Below are 21,662 nucleotides of genomic sequence, written 5' to 3'. Positions count from 1 at the left end.
AACTTGCCTACATTAAGCTAAAATCACTAGTAATAGTCGATCAGCCATAGGGCGGTTTAGTATACATTTAGTGAAAAAAATAAGAAAGACAAACTAAAGAACCAGATCAACCCAACCCAACTCAAGCCATTTAGATCGAGACTTGAGACGTCTGATAATTAGATTTAATAAATTAAAATTTTTTTAGACAGAGTAAATAATAAATAAATAAATAAATAAATAATTCTTATGGGATACAATTATGTATACAAATATTTATTATGATTTTATATAATTCCATAATTTTTTTTTAATTGAAGATAATAATTTTTAAAACTGATGCAAAATTTAATTCAACAGTTAAGAAAATAATAAATAAATAAATATTTTATATATTTACGTGGTAGTTTTATTAAAAACAAAATAAATTTTTGAATCAATAATAACTCGAGAATTATCCGATTTAATATTTATGGTTTAATTTTTTCATAATTCGAATAATTAAATTAAATTAAATCTAAAAAATGTTTTTAGTCTATCGCCGCCTAGGAAGAATATGTTCTTTGTGTAAGGGTCGTGATAACCATTAATTAATTAATTATTTATTTATTTATTTATTTAATTATTTATGTGAATTAAATAAGGGTTTTAAAATAAAATTAAAAGAAATGGCAAACAGCTGTAATTGCAAGGGGATTCTTATTGGAGGCGTAACTCAAAAGAGAAGGAGACAGCTCTCATTTCTAACTTCAATGCCCTTTTCTTGGATTCTTATTTTTTACTTATAATATTATTAATTTTCAAATTTATCACTCAATTATTTTTAAATCTTAAAAAATGCTAATTAAATATTCGGAGATCACGTATAAAATTACAGTGTAGAGAGAAACAAAACATTTGTTATAACGATTTGGAAACTTTTCTCTAGCAAACGTGTTTTAGAACCATGAAGTTGATGATAATTCGTAACAGACCAAAGCGAACAATATTTACTAGCGATAGGTTTAGGCTGTTACAAAGGTACATCTCCCATGTGAGCCGCTCAATCATAAGAACTTTATAGTCTAACGTTTTTGTATTTTATGTTAGATGCCTGTCGTATCATTTTTTTTTTTTTAAATAATTCATTTACTATATATATATATATAATTAAAATTTATGTCTAACCAACTCTAAAATTTTAAGCTTGGTATCTAATAGAATTTTGACATAATTTTTTTAAAATAAACTATTTATTAGATATAAAATTAAAGTTTATGTCGAGTATAACTCAAAACTTTTTCATTTATATCAAGCAGGTTCGTGAATTAAAAAATAATATATCTTTTTTTTTTTTTAATTTAGGGATCAATAAACACAAACCTTTTTATTTTTTAAAATTGTATTTTTTTTTTTTAATATTCTACACATAAATTTTAGATCAATATTTTAAAAAATATATATATATTTTTTAAAAAAAATTATTACATAAGAAGTAGAAGTTAGCATTTATGAATTTAATTTTAAAATATAATACAAAATATTTATCACTTGTAATTCAGGGTAAAATTAAATTCATTTAAAATGTTTAATTGGTAAGTATTATAAAAAATTTCACAAATATAGAAATAAAAAAGACGAATAAATACTTTATTATTATTATTATTATTATTATTATTATTATTATTATTATTGTGCGTTGAAAATAGTACTTGAAACTATGAATAATAAAAAAATGTGTTTTATTTTTTATTTTTCATTTTGTGAGTAAAATATATTAAACGTGTCAGAAGAAATAGCTTTTTACTTTTTGGAGCAACAGAACAGACATGAAATAATTATAGAAATAATTATAGAAATAATTATAGAAAATGTGTGCACACGTGCAAATATTAAAAGTAGTGGGGGCCGATGAAAAAAAAAAAAGAACCTCACGTGCAATGCTTAATTTATTTATTTTATTCTTTATTTATTTTTGTGTCAGGGGAATACTAAGCTTAACCTTGGATTCCTATTCCACCTCGGATGAAAAGACAAGGCTGTTCCTTAAGTGTCTGAGTACGGTGGCTGTTTGGCATGGGTAGAATGGTACTTTCACTAACAAAATAGTTTTTAAGAGGAAATTAAAATCCCGTCTTAAAAATATTTAGTTTTCTATTACGGTTTACGTATGCATCATAACATTTGAACAGATTCGCCCTCACCCTTTATACTTTAGGTGTGATGGTTTTAACAAATATTTTCACGGTCTACGTTCATTTATAAATTTTTGAAGAAAATAAAAAAATTATTATCGAGTGAATAAGTTTAATTTTTAACAATAAAAAATAAAAGTCAAATGGGTAGTAAATATTTTCATTTGGGTTGTTGGGTCACCCTAAACGCCGCGAAGCAAATCATTGCATCGATGGCCCAAGCTGTTGGATGATGGAAGTCCCATATCGACTAATTTAGGGAATGATCATGGGTTTATAAGTGAGGAATACTAACTTCATTTAGTACGAGGCCTTTTGGAGAAAGCCCAAAGCAAATACATGAGAGCTTATGCTCAAAATGGACAATATCATACCATTGTGGAGAATCGTGTTCGTCTAACACAAGCAATCAAAAGAGAATCAGTAGATTTTTTTTTTCGGAGAGATTCATCATTTCCGAGTATATCATACAACTCTCCATTGTAATAAGCTATTCCGAGTGTGCTCGTTTCCCCTTCTTCTTTACTATAACAAGTTTTTGTGAAATAACTCACCAGAAAAAAGAAGACATAAGAAATTGGCCCAACCTTTGACACTAATTTTTTTTATACCGTTCAATTTGTCCTTCAATTTTTTATTATTTACGCATGAATTTTCATTTATATATATATTAAAAATAAAAAGAAAAATACTAAATTAATAATAAAACATTAAGCCTAACCAAATAAAAAAAAAAAAAAAAAAAAGAATGACGACATGTCGTAGTCCAGTGATTGGGCGGCCCACTATTGACCAAGACGGCTGATTTTGCGCTCTCCTTGAACGCCCTTCAGCAAATTAGGGCAACAACGAAACCTTCTTGGTGCGATTCCGCCGCCTCGCTGCTGTTTAAGACCCGATGGGCTCCCCGCCCACCTCACAACCATCATCTTCCTCCTCAGCAAGTGTTTACACAAATCCTCCTCGCTTCTTCTCGATGGAGTCTGTGAGTTGTTTGTTTGACGATTTCTGGAACGATTTATCTGATTTTGCTTGAATTGTTTCTAATTTTATACCGATTTGATGCTTCATCATCTGGCGAATGTGGATTCAATCAGTTCCCATTTGACTCGTTCCCTTGAAGCAACATCGAGTGTGTTACATCCTGTTTCAATAAATTCTCTTCCAGTTCATTACTATTTGAGATCACGGGAGTAACTACATGATTTTCCATTCTTACTTCGATCTTGATGCATTTTGTTTATCTCCACACCTGTTGAAATGAATTGCGATTCGGAGTGATGTTTAAACAGTGATGAGCCTAACAGACCTGTAATGATTTGCGAATATGATCGCAATCCATTATGAACATCTAAGGGACTGAGTTTATTCACTCTACTCCGATTACGAAAATTCTTCGACTCGCCTTTTCAAATCTGGAAATCAATCCAGCTTTCATTTCGATGAGGCAGGATCCAATCAATCTATTTTTCTCCCTATTCTATAAGGTTTCTTCCATTAATTTGGAATCGTTCTTTCAACGCTTGATTTGAAACAACTCCAGGAAAAACCAGAGAAATTTCTGCATCTTTCTCTCCATATTAATGGATCATATGGAATTTTAGCTTTTTCTATCTCTATCTAATCCGTTTTTTCTTCAATACTGAATCCAATCTTGTTCAACAATCAACATAAACCCTAATTCGATTCATTTGAGTTCATCCTGACTCAACGAAACAGACATTAAATTGGTATGGGCTTAATGTCGGGGCGAAAAGACGGGTGATGGATAGCCCATGGGTCTCAATCACGTTGAAATCACCAAAAAGCCCATGAAAGAGGCCAGTTTTGGTTAATTGCTGCTAAGGTGGGATGTGCTGTCCACGTGTCACCATCTACAGTAGCCATCCATTAAAAGCATTTTTGGTTTGTTCTTCTCTAGTCTCTCGTGGATAATGTCCGTTTTACCCTTGACTCATTTCCAAAACAAAAATGTCGTTTTTAATACTTTTTTATTATAAAAATATATTCTGATTTAAAATTATTTATTTGAAGCTAAGAAATAATATAATATTGGAAGCGTAGAGTTTGACTGAAGGAAGAATTATGTTTGGGCTCACTCGGACCGGTCGACTTGGTTTCAGTGAGTCCACTCGTCCGAATCACTGCCCAAACTACCCCAATAAAAATATTAAATTCATTTAACCATCGAACCCGGTCTGACTCCAAACCGCATCCCGAACCCTCCTCATATCTCTCCCTTTCAGAGTCCTCCCGACACCCTCTAAAACCGATGTCGCCGCCGCAGTATTCCGGCTCCTCGCGTATTCCCTCGCCAAATACTCGTGCGGCGGAACCATATCCGTCTCATCGTTGTTGTAGCAACCTCCTCCGTCCATCTCCGGTAGTGACTCCACCGATTCCGCCCTCAAAATCTTGCTCCAGTCCGGCACGTTCATCGGAGCCGATGCCGCTAAGTGGCGTCCACGTGCCGGCCTGTTGGAGTCTTGAAAAGCAATCGAAACTCCGCCGACGCTTTGTTCATCAAGCGGCGTTGATCTCCGGCGATTTCTTACTGTCATGCTCTCATCCTCACCGTTGGTTGAATTGCTGTTGTCAATCATCGCCCACACATCTTCTTCACGAAACTCCGATGATTCATCTCCTTTATTGGAGCCTTGACCGTATCCATTTCCATAGCTCCCGAGAAACCGCTCGTTCCTGTTTATACCCAACTTCCGTCCTTTCGCCATTCCGACGACTCTCCGGCGACGTTAAAGCATTTTTTAGTCAAAGAACTACGAAAATTAGCCCACAGGAAGGTGAGTTTTGGTTCGCGGATTTGAGAATTATTTATATAGCGTTTTTTTCGTCACTTGAATTGCATGTGAATTTGATATTCATTTCGTTTTCATTTCGATTTTATTTATAAAAAGAATTATAATTTAAATAATTTTCATTTGACTTAATTTATTTTTGAAGGTTTAAAATTTAAATTTACTGAACACTTTTTAGTTTTCATATGATAATTAATTTTTCAAAAAAAAAATAATAAATGAGAATAGATGTGTTATTACGCTGACGCACTTCTGGAAGCGCGTGGGCTTCAAACGACGGTTCGGAGTTGGAACTTTCTAATTCTAGATATGAGATGGGAAACTTTGTGGGTTATGATCTGGTGAAGTCAGCTTCACAGTGAAGCTTCACCACATGCATGAGAAACCTAAAAGGAAGGGAAGGGAAACGGCGTTGGAGCCGTACGATTTAACATGATCAGATTTGATCAACCATGTTGGGAAATTTGAAGACTCTTAAGAGTTAGTCAAACAAACAGAATACGTGGAGGAGGTGGGGCCCACATGAGACACATATATTTAATAATATCATATAATTTTAATTTAATTTAATTTAATTTAATTTAATTTAATTATTACCACAATCACACGCTCTTTCCCTTGTTTCGGATTTATCGATAAACGTCGGTTTAATACATCCTCAGCCCGTGAAGTGGGGTCGATAGTGGACCCACGGTCCACGTGGTGAGAGGGATAGACACGTGGCGGAAGAATGACCGGTTAAAAGGGGTGAAAAAAGTCGGGGGGTGGGGTGGGGTGGGTTGATAAAATATTAAAATATGAAAAAATGGACGTAAGCAAATAATTGGGTGGAGAAAATAAACTGTATGTCGTTTTCAGGATGGTGGGCCCACCAAGCTCCCCCACTATTTAGGAAGTCATCATGTTTTCACCAAAAGCATACTTCTCCATCACCAATCTCAGATCTCCATCATCACCACATTCCACGGCTGAGATTCAACCGCCAACAATGGTGGAGTGTGATGGGTCCTACGACAAGCCCTTTCATTGAATAAATGGTCTACATTTAATGGTTATTAATGGGCATATAGATGGTAAACATTCCTCGAGTGGTCTATGGTAAAAATGTCTAATCCACTCAAAAGATGTCTAGTTGTCTCGGGATACTATTCTATGGAAGGGGTCGAGTTGGTTTTACTTAGGTATGGCTAGGTTTTTAGACTGACTAGCTCAACCATGAGGGTGACGGTGAGATCCTCTCTTGGTTGGAGAGGGGAACGAAGATTTATAAGGATGTGGAAACCTGATTCTGCCTCGGTTGGAGAGGGGAACGAATCTTGATAAGGATGTGGAAACACAATTCTACCTCGGTTGGAGAGGGGAACGAAACTATAAGGATGTGGAAACACAATTCTACCTCGGTTGGAGAGGGGAACGAAACTATAAGGATGTGGAAACACAATTCTACCTCGGTTGGAGAGGGGAACGAAACTATAAGGATGTGGAAACACAATCTATAAGGATGTGGAAACACAATCTATAAGGATGTGAAAACACAATCTATAAGGATGTGAAAACACAATCTATAAGGATGTGAAAACACAATTCTACCTCAGTTGGAGAGGGGAACGAAGCTTTATAAGGATGTGGAAACCCATCTTTAGCATGCATGTTTTAAGGATGGGAAAAACCCAAAGATAACAATATCTGCTTGTGGTGGGCTTGGAGCCGTTATAGATGGTATCAAAGCTAGACACCGAGCGGTGTGCCAGCGAGTACACTGTCTCCAAATGGTGGATTGTTAGATCCCACCTTAGTTGGAGAGTGGAACGAGGAAGACAATATTTGCTAGAGGCTTGAGCTTGAGTTGATCATTACACTATCTGCTAGGCTTCAACGGTTAGTTAGAGGTCTACTAGCTTGCTTATGAGGTTGACTCCTCCGAGTTGTCTAGCTCAACTAACGTAACCATGAGGCTGATCCTAACAGGTAAGCTAGCTAACCCACGAGACAAATTCCTAATAGTCCACAAGTTCGACCATAATCCCAAGAGATTGATTGGATCAAACTCCAAGACGTTAGCTCGACCAACATAGATTAACTGCATCGGAGTTCGTTTTGAGGCCACATGCATGCTATACCCAATGTTAAATGCAAATTTTGGTAAGTAACTAATGCATCCAATAATTGGGTTCATCCCATCACCCTCCGTCATCCCAACATGTCAAATCAAATGGCTCATCTTCCTTTATCTTGGAGGGTCCAAGTAAAACTCTAGCTTTGGGAAATAAATAAATAAATAAATAAAAAAGAAAAGAAAAAGAAAGAACTACCTTAAAATGCAAAGTGGGACAAAGGCGAGTTTGTCTTGTGTGGAATGGGGCAGTGGTGAAGTCAGATAGGAGAGTTATAGTAGCAGTTGGAGTTGCAGCGACCGGACCTTTACTATAGGACCCATCGCAGCAATCAATCATCCCCGACCCACTCCCGCTGCCCATGGACCCATCTCCCTCCCTCTATGCTCACCATTGGTTCGTACTTTTAACCCAACCAAAGGCATCCTATGCCCCCCCTCACAACCATCTCAACTTACCTTTTTCTTACTCAATTTTAACCTCTCTTTTTAAGTGTTTTAATCGAAAATTCTAGTGAGAATCGACCCGATGACTCCACGCAATCTTAGTTATGAAACCGAGCAAGAGTCAATCAGCTGGATAATGCTTTTATCTACCGGACGACTCCACACCATCTTAGCTATTTCACTCTTCAAAGTAATGTAGCCGAGCAAGAGTTAATCAACTGAATAATGATTTACCTACCTGACGACTCCACGTTATGTTAGCTATTTGACCCTAAGAAAACATAAAATCGAGGAAGAGTCAATCAGCAGAATAATAATTTATCTACCCGACACAACTCCATGTCATCTTAGTTATTTAACCCTCCAAAACAATGTAGCCAAGCAAGAGTCAATCAGCCGAATATTTATCTAGCAGACGACTCCATGCCATGTTAGCTATTTAACCCTCCGAAGCAATGTAGCCGAGCAAGAGTCAATCAGCTGAATAATGATTTATCTATGAGACGACTCCATGTCATCTTAGCTATTTAACCCTCGAAAACAATGTAGCCGAGCAAGAGTCAATCAACTGAATAATGATTTATTTACTAGACGACTCCATGCCATCTTAGCTATTTAACCCTCCAAAACAATGTAGTCAAGCAAGAGTCAGACTCATACCATCTTAGCTATTTAACCCTAAAAAACAATATAGCCGAGCAAGAGTCAATAAGTTGAACAATGATTTGTTTACCAGACGACTCTACGTCATCTTAGTTATTTAACCCTCCAGAACAATATAACTAAGCAAGAGCCAATCAACCGAATAATGATTTATCTACCAAACGACTCCATGCCATCTTAGCTATTTAACCCTTGAAAACAATGTAGCCGAACAAACGTCAATCAGCTGAATAATGATTTATCTACCAGACGACTCCATGCCATCTTAGCTATTTAACCTTCCAAAGCAATGTAGCCGAGCAAGAGTGAATCAGTCGAATAATGATTTAACTACCCGACAACTCCATGTCACCTTATCTGTTTAACCCTTGAAAACAATATAACAGAGCAATAATCAATCAGCACCACACCATCTTAGCTATTTAACCCTCGAAAACAATGTAACCGGATAAGAGTCAATCAGCCGAGTAATGATTTATCTGGTACCCAACTTACGTCAAATAAAAAAATACTTGAATTTAAGAATCTCGAGATTGTAGCACGATGCAGGCATGTTATATGATTAATAATTGTTGGGGACAATCAACTTTAGCTAACCACAAAATAAAAATTTTCTCAAATTAAGGAAATGGAGAGGAAGGGAATTAAGATTTGTTTGTGTGATTTGTATGTTTTCGGCTGTCCAATAATGTTGGAACGTCGTCAGCTAAAAAAAAACTGTCAGATATTGAACAAATGAAGTGGAATAATTTAGTGGGTAAACAGTGGGCCCCACCATTCCCGATTGTCTTTTACCTAAACACCCCGAAATCAAGAGAGAGAGAGAAAATATCGGATCAGATCATGATAATATTACCCCTCTGTCACAGTTCCCACTCACAGCCTTTTCCTCTAAAACGACAACCCTCAGGTTCTGTCATTAACTCTCACTCACATTTAAAAAAAAAAAAAAATTAAAAAAATTAAAAAATTAAAAAATTAAAAAATATCTTTAAATTTTCAAAAAAATTAAAAAAATTAAAAAATACTTTTGTCGTGTTACAAAAATACCTTAAATTTTTAAAAAATAAACCCGTGAAATTTTAAAGTAAGCTTTAATGCCCTTAAATTAAACGGTTTATCGATTCCTTATATATTATCTTTATTTTTAAACAAAAAAAAAATTTACCGCCTTATTTTCAAATGTATTTTTGAAATAAAATATTAATAATTTGTATTGATTTTTTTTTTAATTTTTAAAATTGGAGTATTATTGAATTGCTTAATTTTTTTTTTTTTGATATGAATTATTGACAAATAATATTTTCTTTATATTAAAGGCTTTAAATTATAGAAAATTATCCTTATATAGTTTTTCAATAATGGTTCCTCACTTTCAAAATTTTAATTTTTGGACGCGACATTTGACAACCAAATCGTAAATTATTTGATATATTTAAATTTATTTTAATCCATTTAAATTAATTGATAATTCGACTTTAAAATTGAAATTCAGCCCTCAATTATTTGATAGTTAATATCTCTGCATCATTTTTTCTCCTCTAATTTAATATTTGATCGTATGGTCTATATAGATTTGTCAAATGAGAGTTACATCGTGGGACTATATTATTTGAAAACTTAAAAATTTAATTAAACTTCAAAATATAAAAGTTAATTTTCTATTAAAATAAATTAAAATTTTAAAATTTAAGAATAATTAAAAGGATTAAAATTTTATTATTATAAATTAAATTCTAGAGTTATTATTATTATTTTGATAATTGAAGGTGTCAATTTACTAAAAAAATGTTGAGGTGGAGAGGTATATTATTTTTATGTGGGACTTTAAATACAAGAATTAGATTCATTTATTAATAAATAAAATTAAAAAAATATATATATTTATAGGATTTGTTAGAGGTTGTGATGGAGAGCCACTTGTTTTGAAAGATATTCCAAACCCTTTTCTCTCTTTTGTCATTTTCTTCTCCTTTTTCTCTAACTTAATCAACTAAAAAACAAACACAAAAAGCATTGCAATTTTAAGAAAACATTGTTTTAAAATACCAAATAATATTCATGGTTACAAATCATTTACATATATCTTTCATAAAAAGTAGTTTTTTTTTTATAAAAAAATTACGACCCGAGCCTAGGATTCATATAAGGATTTGAATCCTCGACTTTGATCCAAATGAGACCCATCTTGAGAATAAGATGACTGAGTTTAGGGCATGTCTCTGATCCCATGTTAGATGAACACGACTCTCCACAATGGTATGATATTGTCCACTTTGAGCATAACCTCTCATGGCTTTGCTTTGGGCTTATTAGATGAGCACGACTCTCCACAATGGTATGATATTGTCCACTTTGAGCATAAGCTCTCATGGCTTTGCTTTGGGCTTATTAGATGAACACGACTCTCCACAATGGTATGATATTGTCCACTTTGAACATAACCTCTCATGGCTTTGCTTTGGGCTTATTAGATGAGCACGACTCTCCACAATGGTATGATATTGTCCACTTTGAGCATAACCTCTCATGGCTTTGCTTTGGGCTTATTAGATGAACACGACTCTCCACAATGGTATGATATTGTCCACTTTGAGCATAACCTCTCATGGCTTTGCTTTGGGTTTATTAGATGAACATGACTCTCCACAATGATATGATATTATCGACTTTGAGCATAACCTCTCATGGTTTTGCTTTGAGCTTATTAGATGAGCACGACTCTCCACAATGGTATGATATTGTCCACTTAACCTCTCATGGCTTTGTTTTGGGTTATTAGATGAACACGACTCTCCATGGTATGATATTGTCCACTTTGAGCATAAGCTCTCTGGGCTTTTATTTGGGTTTCCCCAAAAGGTCTCACACCAATGGAGAGAGTATTCTTTCATTATAAACTCATTGATCATTCCCTAAATTAGCCGAGGGACTTTCATCAAACAATAAGAACTCTATGGTTAAATGTGTTTTGCTTGAAAAATTTTATATTAGGTAACCTTCCGAGACTTTTCTGATGCACGTGAATAAAAATAAAACATGATAGAATGACTCGTGTTGGTCTGTGGGGATAGTCTTCACTCTTAGAAGCGAAGAGTAAGTAGGTGACCATGTCGTAGGAGAATGTCGAGGTCATTAGGTGTTGAATCCAGATTTCAAATCTTGAATATGAGTCGTATCCAAACTACCCGACTTTGTGTTTTATTGTTTTTATAAGTTAAAAAAAAAAAAGAGAAAAAAAAATCCTAAAGTTTTTCACTTTTGGGATTGACAAGATGTGAGCAATTAAAGCTTAAACTTTGGGTTATGTCCCTTTCTCTATCACCTCTTTAAATCCCCAAACGTGAAATGCAATAGTAAACCCTAATAATTGCTTGCTTCCCTATAACCTATAACCTATGTTCTTTCCACAACTTTTACTCGGGTGTGACCTAATCTACATTTTTTTGGTTACGCACGTTATCAAGGCTCCTCAAAGTTCGTACCCAACATTTGATGGCTCCGACATTCTCTAGCGACATGACCATGTTACTCATTTCTCGCTTCTAAGAGCAAAGAACATCTTCACAGACCAAACACGAGTTATTCCAACATGTCTTGTCCTCACTCACATGCATCTTAAGAAAATTTCAAGAAGGTCACCCGACAATAAATTGCTCTGAGAAAAGCATGCTTAACCATGGAAGTTCAATGTATAGGTAGACCTTCGATTTTTAAAATTCTTCTTAGTCATTCTATTTTCAAGATCGCTCTCATTCAGATAGGGTTTCAGTTCATTCATGCACTTCTTATTTACTCGAGTATCATAGGTATAATTAAATTATGTTTCGACTAAAAGGGTCGGACTCGTCCAAGTTATTTAAAATAAAAATAAAAAAATAAAAAAATTGAGCCACAATAACCAAGACGTCATGTGATCTTGTGGGGTTGGTTTAGAAAGGAGGTTTGGTTGATGACCGAATGTTTTGACCTTTTCAATATACCATTATTCTCATCCATTATTGCCACTTCAATTTTCTAAAAGCAATGAACAATATTTTTTTGCAAAATTTATTCAATATTCCTTCCAATCTCTACACATCATAATAAACAATAAATATTTTTTTAGTTTCTATTTTCGAAAATAATTGTAATAGCCCGAGCCCGAGGTTGATGGTGATATGTAATGGGCCAAAGCAAACAATATCGGCTAGTGGTGGGCTTCGGCTGTTACAAACGGTATCAGAGTCAAAACACCTGGCGGTGTGCCAACGAGGATGCTGAGCTCCAAAGGGGGTGGATTGTGAGATCCCACCTTGGTTAGAGAAGAGAACAAAGCATTCTTGTATGGTGTGGAAACATTGAAGAACAAAGCATTTGTACATGAGTGTGGAAACCTCTTCCTAGTAGAGGCGTTTTAAAACCGTGAGGCTGACGACGATACATAACGGGCCAAAGCGGACAAGATCTGCTAGCGATGGGCTAGGGCTGTTATGTATGATTAATTCCTCTCCAATCAATGGGGGATCTCACAATCCACCCCCTTGATGGCTCAATGTCCTCGCTGGCTCATCGTTCGATGCCTAGCTCTGATACCATTTATAATAGCCCAAGTTTACAATTTATAGATATTGTTTGCTTTGGCCTATTACGCATAGCCGTCAGCCTCAAAATTTTAAAATGCGTCTACTACGGAGAGGTTTTCACATCAAGGAATGTTTCGTTCTCCTCTCCAACCGACCTGAGATCTCACAATAAATTCACATGTGAGACGTGGAAATAGGGTTTATAAAATACATTTTTTTAAAAAAAACTTAGAAAACCTAAATTAAATTTAAAGCATTTTTGTTTTTATAATTTAAAGGCGGTACGAAATGGTTATTGATGGGCTTAAATGTGGGTATGGGCCGTCGTATAAAATCTGTTACTCCCTTCGGCCCATTTTAAACTGGGCCCATTCGGCCCAGTTCACTTTGCTTGGCCCAATTAGAACAACAACAAAATAGATTTGGGCCTTGTGAATCCCAATAATAAAATATGATAACATGAATAATATAAACTATTAATCATCTAATCTAATTTGCAACACTCGAATGTGTCACAATCGAACAATGATTGCAGCAGAACAACGATTGTGCGATGATTATTCTAACCCAGCGAACAAGTCAGCCATGAGAAATTCAGACTTTGCGGACAACATCAGCATATACTCGAGCCTCGAGTCACGTTTGTGAAAAATATTAGAGAAAACGTGAGCGAAGAAATACATTTGAAAACAATCCGAAAGAATTGAAGAAATAAACACCACAACTTAACTAAATAACATATAACTTAAGGTAGGAAGTATTGACGACTAGTCGCATCCCCTGTAATACATTTTGGGGCATTTTAGTCTTGATGGGTGTAGACATGATTTTGGTGAACGATCATACACCCCATATTGAAACAACATGAAATAGTAAAAACTTATCCAAAATAAAAGCATGTAAAAGGGGTTTGGAACGGATATACGACCATAGACAACACGTCCTGTACAAGAATGACCGAGACATTTAACATGCCTTGAACAAGCATGACCGTGACATAACGCACGTGTATTGCTATTGAGGTTTCAGATTGATATCACGATCGATAATTGATATCGATATAAGTAGGACAAATGGGGGAAGTAAGATTCTAACTCTTTTAAGTGACCAAAGAAGGAAAGGGCAAAGCTTCCACCTTGGGTTGTCGCCGCAGCGCGCTCTTACAAGTTCTAAGCTGTTGAAATTGGTTGCAGAGCTCAATTCTTGCTGTGGACAAACACATTGACATGCCCTTCTTCAGCTTCTTCAACCTCCTTCCAATCCTTAGCTTAAGCTTTCGTGTTCTGATTCTGAGACAAGAAGGCCTCCTCCTGTTGCCATTGGCATTGCCATTGCCATTGCTTGCCTGCTCCATTATCTTGTAAATCAAGAACAGAGCTTGTCTGTGCCTTTTCTCCTCTGGGTCTTCCTTCTCCATTCTTGAGTACCCATTTAGCTTACGTTTCATCATAATACTCATCTCCTCTGTTAAACAGAGAAGTTCTTACACAAAATGGAATCAAGTTAGAATCAACAATGACAAATCTTTATAGAGAGAGATAGAGAGAAAGAGTCTTGCTATGATGTGATTTGTTGAATTAAAAAGTTTTAATTTTTTAAGAAATCTCACCTACCGGACTCGGAGAGGGTGCTGGTGAAGTGTGTCGTTCGTAATGCAAAGAAAGAGACCACTACTTCGCTTCTTTATTGGACTACCGACGCGAACATAGTGTTCTCTAACTAGGACCAGAAACCCATTCAAAATTTGGATTTTGATATGTCGGTGATTTTTAACGGTATGCATCTTGCTAGGAAGTTGGTGGGCTCATCATGAATTAGGTCGGGGTGGCTGGTGGTTTCGGGATCCTATTGAAAATGTTTCTTTTATGCCTAAATTGGATTAATAGCGAGAGAATTAGTTCAAGCTATGATGACCAAGAGAAATATTCATTTAACCATGAAGTAGTGAGAGCTTTCTAGTCGTTGGATAAACGTGGATGGAGACAAGGTAACCTTTTCGTGCATGTTTTGGGTCACAATTATGCTTGTCTAAGGAGTGTTGCATATAGCCACATGTCAGATGTCCCGATCATACTTGTCTAGGACGTGTTGTCCATGGCGGCATGCCTATTCCAAACCCTTTCTACATGCTTTCATCTTAGATAGGCCTTTACTATTTCACGTTGTTTCAATAAGAGGTGTTTCAATAAGAGGGTGTATGACTAGTCACCAAAATCATGTCTACACTCGCTAAAGCTAAAGTGCCCCAAAATGTATTGTAGGGAGATGCGACTGGTTGTCAATTCTTCATACCCGAGTATATGATATTTAAACTTAGATGTTTCTTTCTTTATTTATAGTCATATAATGACTTTCAAACCTTCCTGTAACGTCGTTTTCTTCATCACTTACGGCTAACTTGTTCGCAAATCGTTTTTTTATGGTGGGTGAAGAATTTATTATATTTAATAAGGTTGAACTTCCATGAGATATTAGAATATGAAAATATTTTAATGCCAAAACCAAAAGCATTATTTATGGAGCCGTCTGGGTATGAACCTTTGCTATTTTAATCCAAAGTATCATACTTTATGCAACATAAATTATTGCATTATTGCATATAACCTATGGTTTCGAATTGAAAATAAACATATAATAAACCATGTAGCAGGCCATCCGAATGAACAATGAGCCTATTTCTTCGATCCATGTGGCATTATTTAATTAGTTGCGTAGGTCACCAGTTGGCGAGATGCAAAGTCAAAAGATCCAACGTGTGAAGAGCAGCCAAAGACCTTGGCTATGCCTAAACGTTTCTTCAAGAGTCAGCTTCCCGATAGCTGAATGGTCAGTAGAATTATTGTGCCCACAGCTGAACGATTCCATTATTAGCTCCATTCGGGTCACTTTCAAGTCCCATAGACTTTGCTTTAGTCGTTTGTCTTTACAATGGTTTGTTTATTTAGAGGTATAGGTTCGGAAAAATGAGGTTCTAACCTAGTAGAGATGTGAGGGTGAAGATGAAAGACCCTGTTTAACCGTGCCTCTATTGTATCTACATCTAATTTCCTTCGGCTGCATCTAGTCTCAGTTCTATTTCCAACTATTGAAAGGTTTGGACGTATAACAAGGCAACGAGGGTGCTAACCCGGCCACCCAACTGAGTAGGTTGGAGGCAGGCCAACCATAGGTTCGAATCTTGGCGACCTATAAAGATGAACATTCTCATTCGACCCGTTCTTTATATTCGTATTCTTCATTTCAACGGGGAGGAGCATAGGATCCTCATTCATTAATATCCTTTACTTTTTCCATCAACAAAGTAAATGATGACGTCTGCTTGATGTTTTAGTGTCTAATGGCTCGAGATGTTCATCAGCAGGCATTGACTTTGGAGGATGTTGATGTTTGCAATGACAATTGGACAAGATTTGGAAGGGCCCACGCTAACTAGCAGATATTGTCCGCTTCGATTTGTTGCCTATTGCGTCTGTTAAAGAGAGGTTTCTAAACCCTTATATCCTTATAGGGAATGTTTTCCCCTCTCCAACCGATGTGAGATCCACCCCTCTTGGGTGCCTAACATCCGTCCTGGTACACCGCTCGATGTTTGTCTCAGATAACATTTGTAAAAGCTCAAACCCACCGCTAGCATATATTATCCCGTTTTTTAGGGAGATGTTTCCACACCCTTAAAAGGAAAACTTTCCCCTCTCCAACCGATATGAGATCTCACAATCCACCCCTCTTGGGTGCCCAACGTCCTCGCTGGCATACCGTTCGTTGTCTATCTCTGATACCATTTGTAACAGCCTAAGCCTACTACTAGCATATACTGTCACGTTTTTTATGGAGAGATTTCCACACCCTTAAAAGGAATGTTTTCCCCTCTTCAACCGATGTAAGATCTCACAATCCACCTCCTTGGGTGTCCAACGTCCTCGCCGGCACACCACTCAGTGACTGGCTCTGATACCATTTGTAACCATCCAAATCCACCACTAACAGATATTGTCCCGTTTTTAAGAGAGAGGTTTCCACACCCTTGTAAGGAATGTTTTTCCCTCTCCAACCGACACCCAGAATTGTTTGGATGCAAAAATTTCTACTCTGTTTATGATCTCAGATAAATATGAACGAAAACCATTCGATTTCTAAGTGGACTTTTCAGTAAAAGTTATGTTATCAGGCAAACAATCAGAGACTTATTTAAGCATAGAAAGTCAATTAATAAGTGAAACGATGGGACACACGAACAGATATTAATAAGTGAAATTTTTTATGTATGAACAGCAAGTCTGTCTGCGAGATCATGATCTACAAGTTGATTGAACATTCAAAACTATTTACATTCTGTTCATGTTCCTAATAGAGAGAAGTATTTAGTCCAAGCAGGAAGATCTAAATGATTTAGGATGATCAAACATTTAAATATTTACCAGTTTCCGCCTTAACCCACTGATCCTTCAAGCTTCAAGCTCATGAGTTGGTTCACCTCAGCACCAAACTCATCAGGCAGCTCGTTGAAGACGTCACGACAGAACCCGGATATCATGGCAGCCATAGCCTTCTCATAGTCTATTCCTCTCTGCTGAAAATAAAACAACTGGTCTTCACCGATCTTGGAGGTACTGGCTTCGTGTTCGATGCGAGCTGAGGGATTCTTCACCTGTTAGAATCCAAAACATAGTTTAGTGATGAAATCCTTGAACAAAAAGAAACCTGACTTCCCAAGTATCTCATCTTCCAGACAGGTCTTGGCTTAATCCTTACACGTGTTCTAGATCGGAAAACAAGTAGAATACTTTAAATCCGAAATAGTTGTCACTATGACATTAGAAAACGTGACATTAGAACAGAAGTAAAATACTTAATCCTAAACAGTTTCCACTATGGATTGAAGCTAGAACTTCCTCTAGACCAACCTATGGTCGTTTCCCGATTGTAGAAGTCAAAATCGAGAGATGACGCCATTATTCCCCTCCATTGAATTAGCTATTTTGATATTTTCCCCTCTTCCCCCGCTGGCTATGTTTATGTAAGACCCACGTTGGTTGGAGAGGGAAACGAATCATTCCTTATAAGGGTGTGGAAACTTCTCCCTAGTAGATGCGTTTTAAAACCATGAGGCTGACGGCGATACGTAATGGACCAAAACAGACAATATCTACTAGTGGTGGGTTTGGGCGGTTACAAATGGTATTAGAGCTAGACACCGGGTAGTGTGCCAGCAAGGACACCGGGCTCCCAAAGGGGGTGGATTGATAGATCCCACATTGACTGGAGAGGGGAACGAAACATTCCTAATATGGGTGTGGAAACCTCTTCCTAGTAGACGCGTTTTAAAACTGTGAGGCTGACGACAATACGTAACGAGCCAAAGCGAACAATATCTACTAGCGGTGGGTTTGGGTGGTTACAATCTATTACCAATTTTTTCATTGATTCTAATGTTTCCCCCACCCCACAAGTGGCAAGGATGTTTCTGCTGTATTGAAAAAGAGTTAAAGATGCCCCTTTGGTGTCAAACTTTGAAGTCTTGAAATTTAAAGGAGCCCTTTATTACTTTCAAATTGTTCTCCCATAAAAATAATAACAACAAAAATAACAATAAAAAACATTGTTTATACAATGATAAATAGTTACTTTTTGAGTACCAGTAGAATTAGGCCTAGTGATGTGAGATCCCACGTCGGTTGGGGAGGAGAATGAAGCATTCTTTATAAGGGTGTGGAAACCAGACGCATTTTAAAAACCTTGAGAGAAACTCCGAAAGAGAAAACCCAAAGAGGACAGTATCTGCTAGCAGTAGGTTTGAGCTGTTACAAATAGTATCAGAGCCAGACACCGGACAATGTGCCAATGAGTAGGTTGAACCCTGAAGAGGGATGGACATAAGGTGGTGTGTCAGCAAGGACGCTGGGCCCCGAAGGGGGTGGGTTGGGGGGTCCTACATGGATTGGAAAAGGGAATGAGTGCCAGCGAGGACGCTGGACCTGAATGAGGGTGGATTGTGAGATCCCACATCGGTTTGGGAGAAGAACGAAGACTTAAGAGTGTGGAAACCTCTCCCTAACAGAAGCATTTTAAAAACTTTGAGGGAAAGCCCGAAAGAGAAAGCCCAAAGAGGACGATATATGCTAGCGGTGGGCTTGAGCTATTACATTACCACATGCAAACCGACCAAAGATAGAAGATAGGTAACCATCTACTTTCAAATATCTAACCATAATTGTAAACAAACAAATCATTCCATCAAAGAATATTACCTGGATGTATGGATAAGTGTTGGCCGCAGCATTGTCACCAATGAGCATTGAATCACATTGCGATGAGTTCTTAGCATTGTCTGCTTTGGATTGAACCTGAACAAGCCCCCGATAACAGTTCCTCGAGTTTCCAGCAGAAATACCCTTCGAGATAATTCTACTCCGTGTGTTCTTTCCTTTATGTATCATCTTCGTACCAGTGTCTGCCTGCTGATAGTTATTAGTCAGCGCTACCGAATAGAACTCACCGACAGTATCGTCGCCCTCCAAAACAACACTAGGATACTTCCAAGTAATGGCCGAACCAGTTTCAACTTGTGTCCAAGAAATCTTAGAACGATCCCCAGCACAAAGTCCACGCTTCGTTACAAAATTATACACCCCTCCTTTTCCTTCTTCATCACCAGCATACCAATTCTGAACCGTGGAGTACTTTATCTCTGCACCTTCAGCACAATACAATTCAACCACCGCAGCATGAAGCTGATTCCTATCATAGGAAGGTGCTGTACATCCCTCCAAATACTCTACAAAACTCCTATCATCAGCAACAATCAAAGTTCTCTCAAATTGTCCAGTTTCCAAAGCATTGATTCGGAAATACGTCGATATCTGCATCGGACACTTCGTGTCCTTAGGTATATAACAAAACGATCCATCGCTAAACACGGCCGAGTTCAATGCAGCATAAAAGTTGTCCTCGCTAGGCACAACTCTCCCCAAGTAATTTCTAACTAAATCAGGATATTCCCTAATAGCCTCAGATATCGAACAGAAAATAACACCAGCCTTTTCTAGCGTCTTCCTATGAGTAGTAGCAATTGAAACACTATCAAGAACAGCATCAACAGCAACATTAGCTAAGCGATTTCGTTCATTTAATGGAACACCAAGCCTATCAAAATACATAAGCAGCTCTGGGTCTGCCTCCTCAAGGCTATTCAAAGTGGGTTTCTTCTTAGGGGCAGAATAATAACAAACATCTTGAAAATCAATTGGTGGGTATCGATTATCAGACCATTTGGGTTCTTTCATCTTTAGGAATTTCTCAAAAGCATTCAAACGAAATTCAAGCATCCAATCGGGTTCTTCTTTTAGGGAAGAAATCAATCGAATTGTTTCCTTGGAAAGCCCTTTCGGAATTGAAAACGAATCGATATCCATAGTGAATCCAAATTTCTTATCGTAATCGCGGTTACGAAGAATATCCTGAATTTTCTCATCGGTACTAGTAGATGACGGCGAGGGCTTACCTGTAGAAATCGGACCGGAGTTGGCAGTTTTGGGATCGTATCCGACATCTGCTCGGACCCTGAAGGGTTTGGGCTTCAAAATCTTCAAGTTAGAGGTTCGGGGATTGTGCAGCTTGGGGATTAGGTCTTTTTGTAATTCCCGAGTGGGTTGGTGAGGAAACCGTGAAATTCCATTAGCTAGCAGAGAAGCCATGGATGAAAGATGGAGATTCTTGAGAGATGGGTTAGGAGGAAAAACAGCGTTATTTTGTGGCCATAATTTTGGTGTCCTTATACATCTTCGACAAGCATCAGATGGCAGCGATGGTCATGTGGCCGACACGAGCTTCGAAGAGGTGATGGGACATCCTAACCCAAACGAAAATGGGGGAAAAACATAAACATAAATTTTGTATTTTACCTCAAAAGAAAAAAAAAAAAAAAAAAAAAAACTTTTAATCGTTCTTACCTTTTAGACAAAAAAATAATAATAATATTATTATTATTTAAAAAATACTCGAACTTTTTATACTTTTTCAAATATATAACAATTTTAAAAAATTTCATTAATACCATACTATATTTAAAATTATCCATGAAATTTTAAAAAATTTAAAAAATTTTGAATTAATTATACTTTCTATATATAGAGATAGACAAAAACAATATATCTACCTTTCATGTATTATATCCATCGATTTTTAGACCTAGTTAAGAGAAAAAGGTATTTTTTTAATTTAAAAAAAAATTAAGAAGTTTTTGAAGTTTTTTAAAAAAAATTAAAAATATTTTGAAGGGTATAATATTTTTTAGACAATGTGGAATGTTGAAACGTATTATCCCCATATAAATTATATAATATATGATAAAAAAGTTCCACAACCAAAAAATCTGAAAATTTCCCAAATAATAATGCTTTTTTTTAAAACATAGAAACAATACTGGTTGAATATTTTATTATTTTACTTTAAATTTTGTGTCCTTAATAATTAAAACCAGAAATTTCAAAGAATACATTTTCATGAATAACCATTCAAGTAATTTTTTCCAAATACTAGTCGAACTTTTATTATGATGAACAAGAATTATTCAATAAAAGCATTAAATATTGTTCAAAGGATGGAACTAATAATCATTAAAAAGTATGTAAGAAATAACCTTGAACTAACCATTAATGTCATGATAATGCTCTAAATCCAAATCCAAATAAGGTTCAACAATTAAATGAACTCAAGATGATAGATAATGTCTCAAAACGAGAAGCCATATGAAAATAAGCTGTTAAAACATTCAAGAGAAAGAAGATTGACCCAATCAAAGAGACCGAGAAAATCACCCAACTCTTGATCTTCTACAAATTTCTCAGCCAAAGGAGTCACGAGACCGAATGAAATTACTCGTGCTGCACCCTTCAAGAAGTACTAA

At 36.4% G+C, this 21,662-nt stretch overlaps 2 protein-coding genes, 1 non-coding gene and 1 pseudogene across 3 annotated transcripts; 1 reads left to right on the top strand and 3 right to left on the bottom strand.

Annotated features, from left to right (window-relative positions):
- Positions 1–3,437: 3,437 nt before the first annotated feature.
- On the top strand, positions 3,438–3,522 carry LOC111802776 (small nucleolar RNA SNORD25). Its single transcript, XR_002816311.1, has one exon. It is a non-coding gene; the product is annotated as a small nucleolar RNA SNORD25 (small nucleolar RNA).
- A 283-nt stretch (positions 3,523–3,805) lies between these two features.
- LOC111802588 (protein S40-6 pseudogene) lies at positions 3,806–4,935 on the bottom strand (annotated as a pseudogene).
- Positions 4,936–13,856: 8,921 nt separating this feature from the next.
- Positions 13,857–15,622, bottom strand: LOC111802152 (uncharacterized). The gene is made up of 2 exons (XM_087126625.1): positions 15,532–15,622; positions 13,857–14,221 (listed from the first exon to the last, which is right to left on the bottom strand). Exons 1-2 carry the CDS (start codon positions 15,620–15,622, stop codon positions 13,857–13,859), a joined length of 456 nt encoding a protein of 151 aa, XP_086982751.1.
- Positions 15,623–16,994: 1,372 nt separating this feature from the next.
- LOC111802476 (iron-sulfur cluster assembly SufBD family protein ABCI8, chloroplastic) lies at positions 16,995–20,585 on the bottom strand. Its single transcript, XM_023686861.2, has 2 exons — positions 19,006–20,585; positions 16,995–17,405 (listed from the first exon to the last, which is right to left on the bottom strand). Exons 1-2 carry the CDS (start codon positions 20,449–20,451, stop codon positions 17,187–17,189), a joined length of 1,665 nt encoding a protein of 554 aa, XP_023542629.1. The 5' UTR covers positions 20,452–20,585; the 3' UTR covers positions 16,995–17,186.
- Positions 20,586–21,662: the final 1,077 nt, after the last annotated feature.

The sequence above is a fragment of the Cucurbita pepo genome, chromosome 9 (assembly GCF_057944985.1).
Source record: "Cucurbita pepo subsp. pepo isolate OVF chromosome 9, ASM5794498v1, whole genome shotgun sequence".
NCBI classification, from domain to species: domain Eukaryota; kingdom Viridiplantae; phylum Streptophyta; class Magnoliopsida; order Cucurbitales; family Cucurbitaceae; genus Cucurbita; species Cucurbita pepo.
This window is presented reverse-complemented; position numbering and strand designations above follow the sequence as displayed.

What these genes read in the sequence shown, in the direction of transcription:
- LOC111802152 (XM_087126625.1), bottom strand. Translation starts at nt 15,622, where the DNA reads ATGGAATCGTTCAGCTGTGGGCACAATAATTCTACTGACCATTCAGCT. An exon ending in AACGTTTAGGCATAGCCAAG is followed by an intron (nt 14,222 to 15,531) that starts GTCTTTGGCTGC and finishes TCTGTTTAACAG; the next exon opens with AGGAGATGAGTATTATGATG.
- LOC111802476 (XM_023686861.2), bottom strand. Translation starts at nt 20,451, where the DNA reads ATGGCTTCTCTGCTAGCTAATGGAATTTCACGGTTTCCTCACCAACCC. An exon ending in ACACTTATCCATACATCCAG is followed by an intron (nt 17,406 to 19,005) that starts GTAATATTCTTT and finishes GGATTCTAACAG; the next exon opens with GTGAAGAATCCCTCAGCTCG.